This window comes from Cavia porcellus, unplaced genomic scaffold (assembly GCF_034190915.1).
Source record: "Cavia porcellus strain 051 isolate PalLab524CR breed Dunkin Hartley unplaced genomic scaffold, mCavPor4.1 scaffold_9, whole genome shotgun sequence".
NCBI classification, from domain to species: Eukaryota; Metazoa; Chordata; class Mammalia; order Rodentia; family Caviidae; genus Cavia; species Cavia porcellus.
In genome coordinates, this window is record NW_026947492.1 from 76,711,512 (window position 1) to 76,732,785 (window position 21,274).

The window sequence follows — 21,274 nt, forward strand, 5'->3', positions numbered from 1 at the left end:
AAATTGAATTTAATAACAACAAAAATGGAAAGTAGAAACTCACTCACCTAAAAAAAAAGCCTAAGCCTATATAGCATTTAAAATTCAATATAATGAGGTACTGTCTCAAAGCCTCTGTCAGAGGACAGACATGGTTCACATCCAATCATTTTAAAAGAAGTCGTGAGCGCTGGTAGCTGTAGTGGTGGAGAACATAATTTAACAGACAAATCTACGTGGCGAGGGGTATTTGAAAAGCCACTTCCTTTCATTCCTGATTTATTATTTAAATTCACTCACATCTCCCCATTACATTTCTTTATTTTAGTAGTCTAATGGAAATAAAAATTCATAACTCAGATACAGCATGGTTACTACTGCATAATTCACCCACCGGTGGGGACACAGGAGGGTCTGATTTCTTCCTGCACACCAAAGCCTAACTAATTTTAAGGCTTTTTATCTCAATATTATCTCACTCAGGAAAATGGCATATGAATTTCACCAAGTACAACTACACCACACACTCGAGATTTTTATTTTTTATACTTTTAAATAGCCTCTAAAGTCTACCACTAAGGTAGAGGCCTCTGCGCCGGGATGTACATTTTCGGATTCCAAATCACGTTCAAACTAGTTTGGTGACTTTGATGGACTACTGCGTAGTTTACAAAAAAAAAAAAAAAAGAAGAAGAAAGAAGAAGGAAGCCACAGAAACTATTTGGCTGGTGAATTTTTTTTTGACTGATTAAATCAATCTAAATCAGTCCAAACTTCAAAGCATCCAGAGCAGGCTAGTATGGAGGCAACCAAACCAGGCATTTCTTCAGACTCGTGATCCTATCCCTGTGCACGGCTGGCTGCGAAACAAAAGAACACAGAACTACAAATGGGCCCCCTTGGCCCATCTCTGGCGTCTTTCACTGTCACCGTCACTTGCTGTGACTCTGTTGGGATAGAAGCCACTGTCCTTTCCATCCCAGCACATCTGACAAGCAGAAGGCTCCGGGCACAGTGCACCATGGGGCCAGTCCACTGGGGAGACCATTTCCCCTTATTTCAGCCCAGGTTTCAGAGACTGGTTACTTAAAATTCAAATGCCAGGAAAGCCCATGGCAAAGGGGAAATATTTCCAAGTGAATTCCGTTTGATCTTCTTTTACAGGGGCTCCTTCCAGCCTCTCTCCTTTCCTCCCAGACCCTGGAAATCAATTAGTTTCAGCAGGGAGGAGGCACAGACCACGTTGAAATGGCTCTCTTTTATTTTGGGGGGTATAATTTCAGCCAGGACGTCTGGTCAGTTGTCACACAGTACACTTAGCACTTTTCTCTCTCTGTCTCTTACACACGTGCACACACACACACACACACATACACAAACACACACACACAGGTGGCACTCCCTTCAGAGACTACAGACCTTGGAGTCTGGTTCCTGGAGGGAATCAGAGCTGCTCTGGACTCAAATCCTCAGGCTCTGACAGTGGCAGGAATATCACAGGACCACCAAGTCTTTCCCAGGTGACCCTTCCAGCCAAGTTTGGTAAAAGCCTCCTCTCCCTGGTTCCCATCCTGCGGCATCCCAGCGGCTCTTTCTCTCCCGGATGGAGGCACACAATTCTGAAAGCCTTTCCTTCCATATTCCAAAGTAGCAGAGAACCCTGGAATAACTTCGATGTTTAAAATGTTTTGAGGTGCTCATCTTTTGGTGGTAAGAAGCATGGACACCATTAAAATCCTTGCTTCTCCTCACCTTCTCTCCAGAACCCTTCTTAATTCATAGAGGTAAAAAAAAAAAAAAAAAAAAAAAAAGAAAGAAAGAAAGAAAAAAGAAAAAAAAAATCATCCGGGTTGGCCTTTTCTTTCTCAAGAACAACACTGCAGAAAGAGGTGAGTGTGTGTGTGTGTGTGTGTGTGTGTGTGTGTGTGAGTGTGTGAGTGTGTGTGTGCGCGCGCGTCTGCCGCGATGAAAGGCTCTGGGAAGGGGCACAGAGGCAGCCCCGCTCCGCAGATAGGAGGGGAGCCGGGGTCCCCTCCTCAGTCGGAGTCAGTGCCCCTCCGTCCCCGCCCCCGCCCCCAGCGAGCTCTGCGCCCTGGAGCAGCGCCAGGGCCTTCAACCGTGCCCTGCAGGTCGCTGGGTGGGGGCCTGGGTGAGTGGCTCATTTCGGGGGAGGGTCTCGATCCTAGGGCTCCACGGCCCACCCTCCCCGCGCTCAGTGGCTCCCCACGCCGATCGCGCACCGAGGTGAACTTGGGCTCGGCCTCGCGCACCCGCCTGACCCCGTGGTTTCAGCCTCGCCCTCGCTGCCCTCGCCGCGCGCACCTCGCGGCCCAGGGCTCTGGCGGCCGCGATCGGGGTGCGGGGGCGCCCGGAGCGTGCTCCTTGACCCCAGTGGCTGTCCCTGTCACTGCACGCCGCGCTCCCTCCGCCCGCCGCGCCCTCGCGCCTCCTCTCGCCCCTCGCTCTCTTCCTCCGCCCGGATCGCGGCTGCTCGGGTCCCGGTCCCCGCCCTCCGCGCCCCCGCCCAGCGCGCGGCGGGACCTCGGGGTCGCAGGTTCTGGCCCGCGCGCCCCCGCGGCTCGGGATGGGCCGCCCGCACCCAGGGCGCTGAAGCTCGGCGACCGCGCGCCCGGAAAGGTAACGGGGGAGGGGGTCGCACAAAGCGGCTGCCGGCGGGGCTGGGCCGCGGGGACCCGGCCGTCGCGCGCGGGATCGGGAGGGCGGGTCGTGCGCCCCGAGCGCGCGCGGATCCTGCTGTGGAGCTGCCTCCCTCCGCACCCTGTGTTGCCCCCTCCCCGGCCTCGGCCGCCCCCGACCTCCGGGGTCCCCACCTCCGCGCGCCGCCGCCGCCCGGGTGTCGCCTCTGGCCCGAGTGGGGACCTGCGGGTCCGGGGTCGTGCGTGCGCCCCGCGCTCGGCCTAGGCCGGTGCATTGTGTCTCTGGCCCGGTGCGGCGGCCGCCTAGACTCGCGCAGCTTTGTGCTGGGGCTGCGCCCGCGGCCACCCGGGCCACAGCGGGCTCCTTCCTCCTATCCGGGTCTCCGCGGCCACCCAGGCGCCGCCGGGCTCCTCCTCCCCGCGACCCGGCCACACTGCCCGGGCTGCACGCGCGACGACCCGGCGACCCTGCAAAGTCGCGGCGGTCGCGCGATCGCGCCCCGCGGAGGCCGGAGTTGGGGCAGCTGGCGCGGAGCAGTGCTGTCCGTGCGGCGCAGGCTCGGGCTGCGCGGCCTAGGAGGTGCGGACCTCGGCGAAGCTGGGAGGGCGGGCGCCGCCGCGGGAGCGACGGCGGAGACGCCCGCGGGGCGCATTTGTAGCACCCCCTCCCCCTACACCCTGGATCCGGTCCGAATGCGGGTCCCGAAAATGTGCAATTGATTTGTGCTGCAAACCCACGAACACAAACAGGTCAGGACGGAAAAAAGAAAACTTTAAGTGGAAGAAAAGATTTCCAAAGAAGGTAGCACCGAGCTCCGCACCCCTGCACTCGCCGGCCGGGTCCCCTCATCCGCCCTGGCTCCGCGCTGCTCTGTGCGCGATGCGGGTCAGGTCTCTGTGTGCCCGGGACTGAGGACAGCGACGTCCCCGAGGTGTCCGGGTTGCAGCCTTCGCCCGCTTTCGTCCAGCAGACCGGGGCGAAGAGAGGACAGGCGACCCACGGACCGGCGGCCAGCCCCGCGCCGACAGTGCAAGCAGCCGTGGCGGCTAGGGCAACAGCGGAGGCGAAGCGGTGGCAACCAACGCGGACTGGGGGAGGAAGGCGAGCTGGCGCTGCAGGAAGGAAGAGGGAGCTGTGGCCCGGAGCAGGCAGCGCAGCCTGGAGGGCAGGGCGAATGTGCTGTGTGCATATGTGTTCATGTGCGTGCATGTGCGTGCATGTGCATGCATGTGCATGTGCGTGTGTATGCAATAGCTGAAGCCCCTCCAGTTGCCCACCCCAGATTTAAAACAAACAAACCAATCCAAAGTGGAGAATTCTTCGCTCCCCGCCCCACCCTATATAGACTCCACTTCTTGCCAGGCGCGGGAGCAAACTCCTGCTCTCCCTCCCTCTGGAAAGGATGCGACAGCCCCGTGTGCGCAGTGCTGGGGACAAGTTCAGGTGTAAGTGTGTGTGTAGGGGGGCGCCCTGAGCACGGAGAGGCACGTGGGTCTTCGTGTCTGCACCCTCCAAAAACTCTGGCGGAGGCGCGGTGGGGGAGGGCGCGTGGGTAGGGCTGGAGCGCCCAGGATGGGGAGCTGCTAGTGGGCATGAAAGTAGGGGCGTGAGCTAGGACAGCGCTGAGGGTGCGAGGCAGAGGGAGGAGACAACGAAGTGTGGCCAAGTTAGAACAGTCAGGCGAGTTCCAAAGTCCCAGCACAGCACGCTGGAGACGCAGGCTGGGGACGCAGGATATGCTTAGGGCCAGGGATAAACTGAGCCTCCTTGCTCTACCAAGGAGATCGCAGGCACCTTTCCTGTAGCCTTTGCCAGACAGGGTTCCAGGCGGAGAGGTCGTGAATTGTGGCCTTGAAACTTTGGGAAAATTGGACTTCTGGTATCTAAGAGGCGGAGACTGTTATTTAATTCTTCAGATTTAATCCTTGCCTTGCAGCCGCATGTGAAGAGGGTTTCCCAGTGGATCCCCAGGAAAGGACATTTCCAGTTGTGCAGTCTAAGAGACAGGATGGTAACTGCTGTCTAGGAAATGCAAAATGCGCTCACATGACATTTTTAAAAAGCAAATTAAACTTAACACCAGCACGGTGTTTGCCAGGATCAATCCCTGTTTGAAGCTTTGGTGCTCTGGAGTGGATGCCTTTGTTTTCGTGGGGCAAATGTGTTGAACTAGGAAGTGAAAAGTTGAAAGAGAAAACTGCTCTCCTACGCTGTGGATGAAACATTAACATCAGTGTGAAGAGGGCAGGAGGCGGTGAAATATGGTCATTTGGACAGTTTTATTGCCTAAAAGTGGGCAGCAAGGCGAGGCCATCTCTTGATAGTTTTAGGCAGTGTCTTCCTGTTTGCTTTGAGGCTTTTCCCAGTTCTCAGTTTAAGAGAGATGATTTTGCTCATCGACCTCTGTCTCTAACAGTTAAAAAAAAAAAGCCAATTCGTCCTGTGTTGGTGCTTAATATCCTTTAGGACAGGTTCATTTGGAGATGTGGGTGGAGGCGACAGAGCATTTTAAGAAAGCAGCCTTTTCTTGACTTTTCTGTAAAGATGCTGTGAAAGTTTTGAAGCTCTCTGCCTCAGTCTGACATTTTCTTCAAAGGGTTCCAGATTAAAGGAGACAGGCGCGGCAGGTGCACTGTTTGGATAAAACATTTGAAAGGGGCCACGCTGAAGATGAATTCAGATGAGGAGCTGCTGCCTGCCTAGGCCTTTGGAGTCATGGGCCCTGGGCTGCTGATGTGGGGGTGCTGGGTTCGTCTTCCTAGAGGCCTGGACGTCCTGCTGGGGACAGAGAGGACACATAGGAGTATGGACTCTCCCTGTCTCAGGTCTGTTTCCCCTTGGCTTCTGGCAGGAGCACTGGGGAGTGTGTGCTGCTGGCTCCCTCAAGTCATTGAGAGATGTTTAAACACCAAGTCTGCACCCTCGATTTCTAAGCCACATGGTTCTGAGTGGGTTTACCCCAGAACCTCTAAACTCTGCAGCTCTGGGTGCAGTCTGACACAGTGAGGCCTGTGCTTGGGTCTAGACCTGAGTTTGGATTCCTTTCTTCTGAAGGTTCTGCATTTCACACAATAGACATTGATGGAAGGAGCATCAGAATCGCCAAGTGATTTTTATGCACTGTTCTAATTTATGCAAACACTACGTTCTTGCAGACTGAAAAATGCATATTCCCCCCCTTGTGCTTTGATGGCGAATGCTCTTTCTAATGATAGTCATTTCTATAACAGGAAGATGTTTTCATTTGTATTTACTTTTCAGCGCCACGCAATTATGCAGTTTTGCGCTTCAGTACTGTCTCGGTACTTTGTGTCTCAAAAGAGAATTACAGTACTCAGAACAGGACTGCAATTTGAAGCAGGTGTTGTGTTTTACTGTTATGCAAAACAACAGTAAAATATAATTGTGGTGGAAATTAAGGAAACAGCTGCAAACTTGGTATGAAAACTGCTGCATTATGATTTGTAAGCAGTTCTTATGGATATTTTACATCGGAGAAGCTGGGAAGGATTTTAATTTAGTTAATCCTACTGGCCTGGCTGTCCATGGATTGGGCTTGAGGAGTATTACCTCTCAGAAAGCCTGGAAAGGCAAGAGAACCCAGAACTGCTCTGATCCTAATGCCAGAGCACCAGGGACTAATCTTTCAGTGGTGCCCATGTACCCGAGGAATGCAGGCTGGCTGCATTACATAGGAGCCTGCTCTGCTAACGGGATAATGGAAGGATGGCAGCGACGGAGGTCCCTTAGTCAAGCCACGCACACGGGGTGCTGCAAGCTTTGGGTTGTAAAATAATAGACGGGTCTATGGTTGTAAAATAATAGAAGGTCCATCTGCCTTTTGCTGTCTATTTCAGGTGTTTTGTGCCAAATTTAAATCTAATCTTATTCTATATATTTTTATTTGTGATAGCAGCTAAGATTTTTGGGGTTCAGTGGTGCACATAGCAGGCGTGCTCTGAGCATTTCAAGCAGGACTGTGGGGTCAGGTTCCCAAGAAGGTTGCTTCTGGTTCATCTCTACCACATGGCTCCACGGCACGGCACAGCACGGCACACAGATCCACACCCAGATTTACTTTTCTCCGGCTTTGCACACCTACTGTGAGACAAACAACTTCCTTTCTCTACCCAGTGTGGCAGCTAACATAGTGACATTTTACAAAGAATCAGAACTCATGGAAAAAAGAAATAAAACTAGTGAGATAAATTAAGCAAGAACAAGGTGGCAGATGTCCTGGTTGCTGTCTGCCTTGTCTGCCAGGGCCTGGAGTGGAGTGGTAATGAACTGGCCCACTGGACTGGTAGTCTAGTCCTAGATGCTGTGGACTTTTCCGTGACACATGACTGACACATTTAAAGACTACACTTAGCAGGAAGTTCGCTTGACCATAGAATTCTTAGCCAGAGACAAATGCATATGATTTAAGGCCTTGCGTGTTTGGGGAACTTCTCAGGAAAATGAAAGTCATCTGTAATGGGTGCGTATTAGCTCCGCTCAGGTATCTGATGTAAGTGCAGCATTATGTTTTCTTGCTTACATTTGTCATGTGTTACACAGGTCTCTTAAACATGAAGATTTCAAAGGGATAACTGAAACCAACTTTACAAAAACCAAACGTTCCAATTAGCAGGGAGAGTTTGGAAGAGTCTTCTCTCTGAGCACAAGCCGTTTATAGCCAGATGCCATGGCAACTGTGGGTTTGCCCCTTCCGTAATTCACGTTAAGTGCCATAATTATAATTAAAGAGGAAATCTGAATTCGAACGGCTGGGAGACGATTTGCCAGCGCCCAGTCACACCGCAGAGAGTGGAATGGCCAGTCCACAGCATGTGTGGGGAAGAGAGCCGGGAGCAGCTGTGTCCACGAAGCAGCCACTCCAGGGCAGATGTTTCTAGAGCCAAGTTTATGTCTAGATGTCAAAGACTTTTTGCAGTTTTTAGTCTGTGGTACGTGATTATATTCACACTGGGGTCTGCATTGCACGTAACATATCTCAGTGGTTATTTTGCACCCCCTTAGTCCCACTGATGCCTCTTAGAACCATCTTTCTCATGTTCTGTGTGTACACATGAACCCACAGCTGTGTCTTCTTTCTTGTAGAAAGGCACGGCAGTATTGATGAGTGGAACCTTGGATTCAGAAGGTGGCTGAAGCGAACCATGCCTGCTCCCCTCGTTTGCTCCTGGAAGCTGTGACCTGCGCATGCCGGAAGATGGCACATGGCATTGCTTCCCAAGGCAAGGTTACCATCACGGTGGATGAGTACAGCTCAAACCCCACCCAGGCCTTCACCCACTACAACATCAACCAGAGCCGCTTCCAGCCGCCCCACGTCCACATGTAAGTATGGCTCGTGACCTCAGAACCAAAACCACAGTTGGGAACAGAGATGGGAATTAAGAAAACAAGCCATTCTCTCCCAGCGTTCTGCCAGCGAGTGTGAAAAGCAGATGACGTAGGAGACAGATGGGTGTGTGTGGCTTCAGGTGCAGCCCAGGAGGAATCTTGCCCATCTGCATAGCTGTCCGTATTTCTGGTGCTCTCTCAGCTGCGATGGGACAGGCTTTCTTCCGTGGCTCCCTAGCCTTAGAGATGGGCACGGGAAGGGTGAGGTGTTTCCATAATGCCACATGGTGAATTGTGGCAGTGTTTCTTGACCCACAGTTCCATGTACTTTACCCCGCCTGACTGCTCCTCTGATGAGATACGTCTCTCCCGGTTCTCTAGTGTTTCCCCACACTCACTGCCCTACCCTTTGCTTCAGCTGGGAAGCAGGCCTAATTGGACTAATTGTTCGGATATGGCTAAATCTGTTGTCTTGCCTGTTGCTGGTGAAGCATGTGGTGCAGGCTGGGGGCCTCAGCAATACAGGGGAGGGAGGGGACAGGACAGCAGAGCCATCGGTTCCACAAATGCACCTTTCTCTTGCTCCCTGGCGCTGCATACAGCCCTGAGAGATCTGAACTATGGAGGAGTCTATGATGGGAGTGACTTGGAGGCCAGGGCTCACAGCACCCACGCGGTATATTGGCTCCTTTCTAGCTGCAGGATGTGTGGCTTTGGCAGAAAGGGGCGAAGGTTACTAGCCCCCTTGTTTATTCAAGGCCTGTGCTGACTCTCTGTGAGACCCTTAGAGGTGGCGCGGGAGTCCTTCAGAGCAGGACTGAACCTCTTTGAAAACCATTGTATCATCAGCATAGAAAGGAGAGTGGAGTGTTTTTACCACTCTCCGCAGAAGAATTGAGCTCGGGGCATGGCCAAGTCACAAGCTCCTTTTTAAGGAATTGTTTATGTGGGCATTAAAAAAAATAGGAGGATTGTCCCTCCCAAACATACACATAGACAATCCCCTTTCAAAGCCTGACAGGCTAACCCAATAGAAAGGTGTTCTCCTCGGCAGCCTGGACGTAGGGTGAGCTCTGAGGGGTGGCTTTGCAGACATATTGTAGAGATTCATTCAGCTCCTCACGGGGAGATTGCTGCAGAGTGGAAACCTGAAGCAGCATGCTTGAAAGAAATGAAAACAGGGAGGAAGGGAGAAGAAAGGAGAGAGGGAGGGAGCGAAGGAAGGAAGAGAGAAAGAAGGAAAGAACAGGGAAAGAAAAGAAGAGCAAGAGATATTTTTGCAAATGGCAAGTGCTAACCTGTTTCAAAGAATTCTTGTACTTCAAACTGGAGCACTCCAGATTCTGAAGCATGGCTAATCTGACTGTAAGGCAAACTTGTTTTTTTTTCAGGTGAATAAGATTTGTTTTTGCTAAATTAGCCTTCCTGAACAATACGCGTGTGCTCATTTCAGATCTTTCTATAGTACTTCCATGCATTTGTTTTTCTTCAAACGTGGTGAAACTTGGACACAGTGTACTTTAGGGTACTTTTGATCCAGTTTTGCTGCTTAAGTTTCATGTTTAGAGACCGCAAGGAACTCTGTGGATCCTGTGTCCAACCAGGACAAAGAAATGATGTTTTGCAAATGATTTCTTGCAAAACGAGTGCTGGGAAGCTTGGCGGAGCCCTCAGGTCTGCACACATCTATCCAGCTGTCCTTGGCTGTGAGGTCTGGCTGCTGAGCTGGAGCGGCAGAGACACTGTAGAAATCATGCAACTTAGAACCCATCTGCTTTCATCAGCCGTGGAGAATCCAGAGAATGAAATTGCACCCTATTTGAAAAAGAAAAGGGCTTGAAAAATGCGATTAGCGATGGCAAACTAGACAGCTGTGTGTAGCCCTTTTATCGGGCTCCAGGCTGGAGTGGAGGGCTGTCCCCCAGCTGGCTTGGGGAGCCTTTGGCCTTCATCCCCAGCCCTGGGCATTGCTCACAGATTGGCCCCGGCGTCTGTGCGCACCTTGGCCCACATCTCTGCCACTGTGTCCCACCCAGCTGTGTGCCTTCCTTTGCTTGTCACAGCAAACTCGGGCTCCTGTGCTCACAGGATGCCTCACTCCCTCTCCGCCCCAGTCCAAATTGATAACGCCCGCCCAGTTCTCCCACTTGCCATCATTACCTTTTCCTGTCTGTCCGTCTGTCTGTCTGATCTATTGATCCTTGTCTGATCACTGTCCGACACACTTAATCCCTGCAGCAATGCTTGTTCTTCTGAGTAGGCTGCTGGTGCCTAGGGATACTGTGAAGACTGATGCATTGATCTGTCGATCTACTGGACATGGGGTGGGAAGCTGCGGCAGACACTCGGAGATTTTCTCTGGGGTCTGGTGCCATGTTGTGGCAGCTGAGTGTTAGGGAGCTGGCCCATCTTTCCTTGGCGTTGGCTTTGCTCGCCAAGGGTGGCTGTTACTTTGTAGGCCTTAGGATTTGGCCCTGTGGCCAGCCAGTAGTAGCCGCTCTGGTAGTTTGCTTGAACGCAGTGATGCTATGTTCCTGCTTAGTAATTCAAAATCATTACCCTTAGTCTAGATAGAAGCATAAATTGGCTGGAAAATCTCTACTAAATATTTAGTCTAAAATTTCTTCAGTTTTTCTATACCTTTCAAGATATCATAGAAGAGCTTTGCTCTTCTCCCTATAAGTGTTTTGTCTTTTCTACTTGAATGGTTGCTCATTTATTTTTCACAAAATTCTTAAAATATCCATTTTCCTTTTCTACCTCTGCATGAGATCTGTGCTACCCTGTGACATCACCTGGATTTGATTAAAGTCCTGGACCTTGCACTGGTCCCAAGGTTTCCTTTCTACAGAACAGTGGTGATGGGAGATGTTTCCTCATCTGAATTAGGGAACGGGTCCTTCCCATTTAACTCAGTGGGTCCTGACTCAGTTTTGCAACTCTGGGCAGTTTGCTTCCCATCTCTGAACCTCAGTTTATCCATACATATGACAGTTTATCCACACCAAATGACAGCGAAAGATCTTTCCCGCTTGAGTCTCTAAGATTGCAGTTAAGACAGCTTATGTACAAGGTGTTGCTGTGGAGGAAAACAAAGATAAAAACGACTATCTCCATCTGCATAAAGCTTATTGTTGATTTCGGAGCTAACATTTCATCTCATTTTAAGAGGTTTTATTTCATTTTATCTTGAAGTTCTGACAAGATTAAGACCAGGCTTGAGAGGAGCCATTGCCTTGAATCTGCTTGTGACCCAGGGAAATTTGTTTCATTTTTCATATTGTTGAGATAGCAATCCCAGATGACTCTGGAGAACAAAATTAGAGCACAGCTGGAGTTGACCGATCACAGTTTAACCTGGGGTTTGTGTCCCCTTCTCCCAGCCTTGGTTCCTGTAATAGGTGTGCCTGGAACTCAATGATTAGCCAGGCTTCACCGTCATGCAGCCCTTCATCTTGCTAAGCAGAAGGTTGGGAAATTCTTCCGTAATTTTAATGAGGATGTGAGGAGGGGCTGAGAGAGCCAGGCCGGGTCTGAAGGCGCCATGAGATTTTATACTTTTTTAATGATCTGAGGCCTACTGAAGCATGGCAGAAGTCTGCTAATAGGGCACCCTGTGCTTCCAGTTTTAGCCTTGACAGTTGTGTGCAGGAGCAGCCCCTCGGTTACCATGTTGAGGTCACTCTTTGCCCTTTTCTTTAAGGACCGGCTGGGAGGAAGTTGGAATCAAATTCATTTTCAGTGCACCGCTGTCCGTGCCTGTTCGTTTGGTGGCAAACACCCTAGAGTCCCTCCGAGGAAGCGCAAGCTCTGGTTTAGGGTGCTGTGTGACACAGTGGTCACCAACCCAATAGCACTGCGTTCCCATGTGAAGCCCAGGCACTGTGGCTCCCTGACTGGGTCATCGCCCATGGGCGATGTCCTCACTGCTCTGGGTCTTCCCCATCTGTAAGGCAGGGTCTATGACAGTGATGCCCACTCCAGAGGCTGTGGTGAGGCTCAGGTGGAAGGGGTGAGGCAGAGTTGTTTATGGCGTTCTCAGCAGAGCACTTGGTCTCTGCTCTGAGTTTAGGGTCATGCTTAGTGGTTGTTTTATGGATGTCAAGTTTTCCTAAAATTCTAAGCTGTCTCCACCCATTTGGAAAACTAGTGGAATGTAAGCCTCTGGTACATGTAACCTCGTGTGCCAGCCCAGGTCCATGTAGACTTCTCTAGGTGGGCCTTTGGGGTGGCAGGGTTGGCAGGTGTCCTGCTTTGGTGACTGTTGTGACCATAACAATGTGGGAAGGTCTCACCTGCCTCTGGTCCCTCGGTGACGCTAGTCATGCTAAGGAAAGGACTTCACTGGCCTTATTCCAGTTAAGCTGGCCCTGACCCCACACCTCCATGGGTTAAGAGATGCATCCAGGGTTGATGGTAATAACCAGGCCTGATTGACAGCCCCTGTCTATACTGCTTGGCTGTGAAAGGCCGGGAAAATCCAAATCCAGCTGGTGTCTTGTGCATTGTTATCCATCGCTGCTGCTCAGACAGCATTAACTACAAATGGTCACTTAGGGTCCCTTGCGGTCATTTCCTGCTGAACTGCTGAAGAGTTCCTGTGAGTTTGTCTAATCTTGGATTTGTTCTGAATGTGATAGGAAGTAGTTGTTTGTTTCAAGTCTGTATTAGGGATCCTTAGTTGAAAAAATAACAGAAGAGTTTACAGAAGAGAGCAGAATTGTGGAAAGAACTTTGTGACCTGTTACTATATATACTGCCACTGTATATATAGTGATACCTTGATCACAAAGTTCTATTACTTTTTATACATATTTTTATTACTGGTAAATATTTAGGGAGCAAACTTGGGAATCAGTTTTTGGGAAGATAATGTTGAGTAATGACTTTTCACTTTTTATTTTATATGCTATACCCAAAGTATCTTCAGGATATTTTTACATCTTCAGGATCCATGTTTAGAAGCCAGCAGAGGAGACAGGATCAGTAGGCCAGGAGCTACAGCAGAAGACCCCTTTGACATGGCCCACCCAACCTAGATTCTAGACCTCTTCTGGTCACTCAGTACTGTGTCATCTTTAGCAAGTTTGGCCTCTCAGTTCTGAGTTTCTGCCCAGCAATTGGAGCTGACGTTCCACAACATCATCCTTTCTTGTTCTGCCAGTCCAGAATTTCTCCTGTTTCTTAGCTTTGCTTCTGTGTGTTTAAAATTCAGCACACAAACTCACATCATCCGTGGGTTTCCATAGGGGGAGAATGGGTCAGTGAGATCTCATGTGGATGTGGAGGAGAAAAAGGACCTTTTGCTTTTATACGAGCAGAATAATCTCAGTGAACAAATGAATGTTTGGGCTCCGGAAGACGTCACTTTCCCAACAAGGAAGAGATGTGCCCTTTGCTACAGAGCTAGGCTGCATTAGCTGTTTGGAAAAAACATTCTAAACACACACTTCTCTCTTGGTAAACCACTTTCTCATTCTCATTACAGATTTATCACTGGTCTGCACATTAGTGGAGCCATAATTTTTTTTAATGTTTTCAATTTGAAATTTGTCTTGGAGACACTGAATGGCCCTTTCAGGCAGCACTCATGTATAAACACAGGGTATTTTTCTATTCCTCTTTCCTTTCTTTTTAAAAATAAGTTCTTTTTCCTAGGCACCCCCTGAGGGTACCATCCTGTGGTCCGTGACAGTTGGGTTTCCTCTCAGAGCTGACTTTTTTCTGTTCTGTGGATTTCTTTGTTTGCATCGGAGCATTAAGAAGGCAATCTAAAATTAGGTGTTTTGTCCATATGGGTTTGTTCTCAGAAACCTAGCTGTGTGTTGTATAACTGGATAGCGTATTTTGTTTTGTTTTGGTTTTGTCTTTTGGCTACTTGACTCCCAAGGAGTGTAAAGAATTTTGACAAATAGAGCAAATCCTGCCTACTGGGTTGTGTCTGGATCCTGAGTTCTGAAGTAGTTCCTTACTTTTGTGGGGGTGAAGATGATGCAAGAGGAAGGGTGAGGGTGGTCGGCGGAGGGATACGCTGGACTCTCTTAGCCGCGGCCAGCTCTCCTGGTGGGGGGGCAGCCTTCCTGGTGTTGTACACTTTTACTTTCACCCCCTCTCACGGAGATGTCTTCATAAAATGGCAAGAAAAACTAAAAAAGAAATACTGCAATAGGTAGAGTGCATTTGAGACAGATCCACTTTTAATTCAGAGATCTCACAGCTTACGAAGATGAGATTTTAAGCCATAAAAGCAATGCTGGTGCCTCTCGACCTACCCTTCCTGTGTGACAACCCTTCTCTGGGTAGCGCTGTTCCCAAAACCGAGATGCTCAGCGGAGCTTGGGAGCCCGGAGCCCTGCGTGTTTTGCTTTCTTCTTGGTATTTCCTTAGCTCTCTTCTTCCTGTGTCTTTTCCTTTTAGATTTAATAGCCTCTCGGAAGCTAGATGCTCAGTAACAATCCTTGTGTGGCTGGGCTGTTATTTCAGAATCAGTATGGAGCAGACTGCTTCACTGTTACAGACCACCGTCTTAGTCTTTTTCTTTTTAAAGTATTTCTTTTAAATGTAAAAAGTGCACTTGGAGATCTTGCCTGTGTGGAAATCCTGACTGCACAGAGGATTATTGGTCCTTGTGGTATTTGCCTCTGCATATTTTTGCTTTGAGGATGAGTTTCCTTCCCCTTATGTCTCTGTGAAAGGGTAAAGTATATGCATACAAGAAAATGCATTTTTGCAAATTTTCCACTGTTCTTTTTCTTTACCACAAATCAAAAATACAAGGTTCTCTCATTGTTTTACATTTGTGGCACAGTTTTGTATTATGCGTTAAAGCTGTTGAAGCTTAAAAAAAAAAGGAAGGGTGAACATCACCGGAGAGCAGACAGACAGATGTGTTTTTAAGACCTGACGGTGTTGAGTTTGCAATTCTGAGAGAACTGCAGATCCGTACGGAGCTTTTGGTTGGTTTTGGCCTCTATAAAGGATTGTGGGAGTCTCCTAACGCCAACTGCACGCGGACCCACCGAGGCTGCAGAGAAGTGGGGAGTCTTGGGTGAGACAGTGCTTTTCCATCTGCGGTGAGCTTCTTTGACATCTACACTGATTGGCTAAGACACAGCTTACTTCTGCTTGGCTTTAGGCATCTGTGCCATCACCCGACATTCAAAGCTTTTTATATATTGTACACTTAGTGTAAAATATTCTTGGAATGAAGACTTACAGTTGAAATCAAGAAAAAATAATGCCTTTCCCCAGCTCTGCAGCCCCAGCACCCCTCCCTCATTTCCTGAAAGAGTCAGGCTTTTGCTATGATGTGCATATTTAACCAGCTCTATTTAAGTCATGAGCTTTGGTAATTTTAAAGTTATGTTTCATCTTGCTTTGCTTTAGTACTACTGCAGAGATAACCACAGAAATTTACTAATCTGTTCTTTCTAAATCACAAGAATCATATCTCTTGCTCCTAACACTTTGCATTTAATCATGGTATTTTATACTCTTACGTACTGGTCCCACCTGGGTAGCACTGTGGCCTGGGTATTTGCGTCCCCTCAAAATTATTCTGCTGAAATTTTAACCTCTAGGGTGATGGCAGTGAGAAGTGTGGGTCCCTGGAGAGTGAGTTGTTTATGAGGGCGAAAGTCCCGGAAATGGAATTAGTGCCTATAAAAGGGGCTGAGGGAGACTCCTTGTCCTGCACCATGCAGGTTACGGTGAAAAGGTGACTGTGTGTGGACCCAGACACAGCCGTGGACCCTGCCGGGGCTGTGTGCAGTCCAGTAGCCAGAGTGATGAGGGGTCAGCTTCTGGCGTTCGTGAGTGATCCCCTTTCCATAGTCACAGAACCATGAGTGGGCCCGTGCAGGCAGGGCATGGAATGGGGAGAAGCTTTGTTTTGCATGGAGGATAAACGTGGGGAAGCAGGCACCCATGAAGGGGAGGAGAGCTGGCAGTCACCTGCACGAGGCCACACATCACTCTGGCTTTCCTGATGTTCCCGGCCTTGGCTGTGACACAGGACAGGGTCAGTGTTCACCAACCAGGACAGCAGATGAATCGCATGCCTGGGACTTTTGGGGCCACACAAAATGACCCCATGTACCAGTGAGTCCAGTGTTCAGAAGGGCAGGGAGAGCAGTTTTGTTGTTGTTGCTTTTAGGCCTATCTATCTAATTCAGCTCTTCGGATTTGGATTTCATGATTTTTTTAAAAAAAATGCATTTGACAAACAGCAAGCTATGAGCTGGCCTTGGAGAAATACAAGAATATTTGAAGCTGGGATTTCCCACGTTGGCCATCTGCTGCTGGAGGAGACTGACCATATGTACACACGCATTCTGACTTGCCTGGGTTAACTGGTTTCCACTTGTCCCCAAACCCACACTGTGGGCACAGCTGGTGGCCCTGATACCTATTTGGGTCCCACAAACTTAGAGAAAAAGAGACAGGGTGGGGGTGACTGTGGGAAGACCAGGGCAATAGGTGGGCACCCATGAAGGGTGCTGGCTCATGATTCTCCTCGCTTGATTGGAGTCTGGAGGCGTCTTCTCTAAGTGGCAGGGCCCAGCTGAGCACCAGTGTCCTGCAGTGTCAGCCTAGTTCTGGCTTGGTTCCTCCCCAGTCCTGGAGAGTTCAGGAGGGAGACAGAGCCCCATGAGAGGCTGTTGTCCCTACCAAGATGCCCGGATCCCCTCCTTGGTCCCCAGATATCCGTCTCTACCCAGCACCATGTTAATGGCTCTCAGCATGCTCCACTATTTATCTTGGAATTTGATCCCATCATCCTGGCAGCCAAATGGGGACCCTGAGTGCTCAGATTGGTTGTCATTTGTTGTTAATTATCTGTTACCATAAATTCTGCCTTTTGAGGAGGAAAAAACGAGGGAGGGGTGATGTTTTGAAATATTTTCTGCAGTGTGTAAGTGGAGCTCTGTTTTCTGCGGACAAGGAGGAGGAAGAAAAAGAAAAGGACCTTTTGGGAACTCAGGGCAGTGGAGGGGCTGTGCTTTTCCAGAGAGGCACCCCGCGAGTCCGTGCTTCCACCAGGCCTGGCACAAAGGGGCCCAGTCTGTGCTGGTGAGGGGTCCCTGTGGGGAAGAAAGACTGGAACTCTGCACTTGGGGCTCTGCGGTGGCGCGCCTGTGCTGGGCTCTGGCGTCAGCCACTCTCTCCCAAGGCTGTTAAGGCAGTGTGGCTGGGTAGAAGGGGCCCCTGCTCACCTGCGTTTATGAGGTGTTTATTTTGTCAAGTGTGGAATGAAAATGAGGCTTTGGCCATTAGTGCACGTCAGCTGGCCCTGCCTCTCTGCAGGGAGGGAGCATCACACTATAAACACGCAGCTGTTTGCAGAGGTGTGGGACCCTAGGCAGCAAAGTGCAAAACAAAAGAGAGACAGGGAGGGAAAGACAGAGAGACACAGAGGCAGAGAGAGACCGAGAGACACACACACACACACACACACACACACACACACACACAGACACAGAGAGAGACAGACAAACACAGAGAGATAGAGACAGAGACAGACATAGAGAGAGACAGAGAAATAGAGACATAGGGACATAGAGAGACAGAGAGACAGAGAGACAGAGAGAGAAGGGCGCAGTGCAGAGGTTGCTGCTAACAGAAATCTGGACACAGTTAAACATAGAACAGAGTGACGTCATCGGAGAAGTTACGGAGAAAGCTTCCTCCAGATGGCCTGTCCCTAACCCCAAGTGGTCCTTTGCAGTTTCCTTCAAAAGGAGGTCTTATCGTCCAGCTTGGACCCTGGCACTTATGAAGGTTGCCTTTTGTGGATTCTGGTGCTGGGTGAGACCGGTCGAAAGGTATGGATGCTGTCTGTGTTCAGAATTGTGTTTGGCCCCGTGGTTTGCATCAGGCAGCTCCAGTGGCAACCTGTGTTTGCCACTGGCAGAGCTCACTTCCTGCCACTTAGGGTGTCTGTCTATTATGTTCTTGTCCAGGAGACTTTGGGGTTTGGATGTCCCCTGATGATTTCCACTGTCCCTGTTAACCCGGGATGGCCTGGCCACAGGCTTCGCATACAAGTGTCTCAGCTCGCTGTGGTCCCTGGGACGGGCCACTGCCTTTGCTCGGACCTGGGGAGCCTGTGAGGGTCCAGAGGCATCTAGACATGGCATCGTCCCTGGAATAGGCCTCGTTTTCAAATGCTCTGCTTTCCTCAGCTTGTTATTCCTTCTCTCGAGGCGTTTCCCAAACCAGGTCGGGTGGGTGCGTGCCCCGTCCTGTAGATCACAGGTGACAACCACATTTTGAGACTAAAAAGGAGCATGGAATGGAGTGGATGAGTGGCTGGGTAACTATTTGATGTGAGAATAAGAGATCAAGGCCAGAGAGTGGGAACTGGGCAAAAGCACCTTCCGGGTGACGGGGAGCTGGGAAAAGGACTTAACACTTTGAATTTTTTAGGAGCTATTAAAAGTCTGAGGCACTCAGGTCCCCCGGCTGGAGTCTGAAATGTGAGACTCTTCAGCCTGAACCATGTAGTCAGAGTGGGGCTCAGGAGCCAGGCTCTCGCCATAAGGCTGGCCTCTGGGTGAGCCTCACTGGGGTTCACAAAGCTAGTTCCTTTGAGAAGAGCAAGGTGATAGCGAGGTTTTGATGGCCGGTGTAGACAGCACCCGGCCAGCCAGACCCTTGGCAGCAGCTGGCACCAGCCTTGGTGCCCCATCCACTGATGTTTTTCCCGAGGTCCTCAGCACCGTCCGGCTTGGCATTGATGTGGAGGGTAAGGTGCATGAGACGGCGGTTTTGGAGGGGGCTCCTGAATTGCTGTCTTTAATTATTTGTCTTGAGACAGGATCTCACCCTGTAGCCAGGTTGGCGTCTGCCTTGTGGTGATCCTCAGCCTTCGGAGTGCTGGGATTTACAAGTGTGTGCTGCTGTCCCCAGCTGTATTGTTGTTTTGTTTAGGAGGAGTGTGGAGAGCTGGGGCAGCTACAGGCTGGTCTAGGGCCTCAGCTTGACCTGGAGGCTCAGAAGGATGTGACTGTCCTCCCTGGGTGCTGTCTCCCCACCCCACCCCATGGACCTGTTGTCTTTCAGGGCTGCCCTTACTCATCTCTCTGGATTGGCTGTCTCCTTAGAGGAGATCACACGTCTGCAGGCCACAGTTCTTTGGTTGCCCTGATCATAAATGCATTTTCCAACTGAGAACTGTTTGCCTTTTCTAAACCAACAGCACAATGGATACCACAAGTTTTCTTTACTTTTTACTGTTTGTATGCATAACATGTAGCACAGTGCTGGCCATATGCTAGACACTTTGCAAACACCTGTGGACTGAATGAATAGAAATTAAAACTGAGTGCACTAGCATAGGCCTGCATCCCAGCACACCGGGAGGCTGAGGCAGGAAGTCCACAGGTTCAAGCTCAGCCTGGGCAATTTAGTGACATAGTGAAGCCCTGTCTCAGAATAAACCATGAAAAATGGGCTGGGGATGAAGCTCAGAAAGGCCCTGGGTTTAATCCCCAGTAGCATGAAAAGGAAAAAAAAAAAAAAAAAAAAAGAAAGAAAAGAAAAAATCGAGGCTGCAAGAATTCCAAAGATCAGTGTGTACTTCTTAAGAAGTTTATGTTTTGTTGAAATTGTCCATTCATTTTGAGAGCGTACTTTTAAACTTGTTCTTGGCTTTAAAAAGAGTAACTTAGAGAAGTCTCCCGTGTTTTTTTCAGGACTGAGCTGGGTGGAGCTTGCAGTGAGTATTTCTGATGTTCCCATGTTAATTCTGCAATCTGTTTGCCTTCTGCTGACTCTTGCTTTGATTGTAGTAAATGCTTCTCTAACGTTAGAGAAATACCCAAGTTTCTCTTTGCCCTTGACCCTGCAGATTTGGCTTTCCTATAGTGTTCTTTAACTTGAAGAGGGAAGCGTTGGAAATCACATTGCTTTACCTCCTTGTAAAATGCTCATTTATTGATCCCATTGGGAGTCAAGAGTTATTGGCTGGAAAAATGAAAATTCATTCATATCCCCTTCAGCCGGCCCACCCAGAGTCTCAGTGGGAAGAGTGGACTTCACTGGAACGGGGGATGTGAAAGCAAGTCATCCGTCCTGGCGGGAATCATGCATTTTGCAGAAATCAACCAATTTTTTTCTGTACTCTTCTGTTAATTACTTTGCTAAACCAGAATAGTAAACATGTAGAGGTCCTGCAGAGCAATCGTTTTGACAGAAGTTTGTGATTTAGGTTAAATACAGATAAAATGATCACAGCAAATTGGTACGAAGAGCCATTGGAAGTTGCTTAAAAGTTGACTTTCATGAAATTCAGAGTGAGAACAGTGAGATGGAGTTATAATTATGGGAAACAAAACTAGAAACTCCTGAAAAACTAGATGGTCAGAAAACCCTGCTGTATAACGCATAGCTTAAGCAAGAATTGCGCTTGGGGCAGAAATTCAGGGTAGGGAGATAGTGAGAACTTGAACTTTGCCTCCGAGAGTCCTTTGGTGACAGAAAGTTTTGAATTTCCTGGCTGACCTCAGGTGCTGGCCCTCCCTCTCCCCTGGCTGGGCTGGGAAGCTTTGGGTAATTAGTCTTTCTGGGGATGCCCTTTGGCTGAGACCTAATTGAATCTCTGGACCTAGTGCACCGTCTAGAGTTGGTGAGGTTTTTGCCCTGAAGGTGGAGGCCTTCCCAGGGACTTGCCTCTTTGATAAGTACTTTCCCCGTGACTGGCAGTGACATTGTTTAGGTAAAGCAGGGTTTAGTAATTGAGTAGCCTGTGCTCCTTAGTCTATGGAAATCTGTTTTTCAAATAGGGAAGACACCAAAATCCACACGCACAATTTAAATGAGCCTGTCTTCCGTATACTAAATATGCACCGGATGCCAAGTGGAAAACCGGAACCCTCTCTCAGGATGCTGTTAGGGCCAAGCGGAATCTCATTAGGGACAGCTTCAAAGATCAGTTCCTCGTGTCCATAAAAACAAGTGTAAATTATCTGGTGCGCGCCTGCTGTTAGCAGCCGCCGTGTTGCATTATGCATGATTCCAGGCTGACGGAGGGGGCGCGTGGAGGGAGTCGTAGCGTGGATGCCGGGCTGCTCCATCTTTTTATTTATTTGTTTATTTATTTTTGGTGCCGAGTCCTACAATTTGGAAATTTATGGGCGGGTTTCGGTTCACCGAGGGTGCTGTATATAACCGGTTCCTGCGTTTTTTGATGAATTGGAGTCAGCTCAGAGAGGCGTGATAAGATCTGAATTGTTTATATGAACACCGGTCCGCGCAGATTTATGCATCTTTGCTGCTGTGTGGAGTC

General features: G+C 49.5%; 1 protein-coding gene and 1 long non-coding RNA gene across 8 annotated transcripts in view; one reads left to right on the forward strand and one right to left on the reverse strand.

The window, feature by feature from the left end:
* Window positions 1–1,847: 1,847 nt before the first annotated feature.
* The window catches only part of Mpped2 (metallophosphoesterase domain containing 2), a 152,120-nt gene continuing 132,693 nt past the window's right edge, over window positions 1,848–21,274 (forward strand). Inside the window, exons 1-2 of one of the 7 annotated variants that reach the window (XM_023562754.2) lie at window positions 1,848–1,868; window positions 7,741–7,980. In XM_023562754.2, the coding sequence (XP_023418522.1) occupies window positions 7,853–7,980 (128 nt within the window). In that variant the 5' untranslated portion in view covers window positions 1,848–1,868; window positions 7,741–7,852. Of the gene's footprint in view, window positions 1,869–1,985; window positions 2,129–2,460; window positions 2,617–3,928; window positions 4,083–5,443; window positions 5,463–6,147; window positions 7,587–7,740; window positions 7,981–21,274 lie in introns of those variants that run through there. The other 6 variants (XM_005001275.4, XM_005001272.4, XM_005001274.4 and 3 more) reach the window with 6 other exon arrangements.
* LOC106026423 (uncharacterized) lies at window positions 3,388–4,075 on the reverse strand. The gene is made up of 2 exons (XR_001200062.2): window positions 3,937–4,075; window positions 3,388–3,749 (listed from the first exon to the last, which is right to left on the reverse strand). It is a non-coding gene; the product is annotated as an uncharacterized LOC106026423 (long non-coding RNA).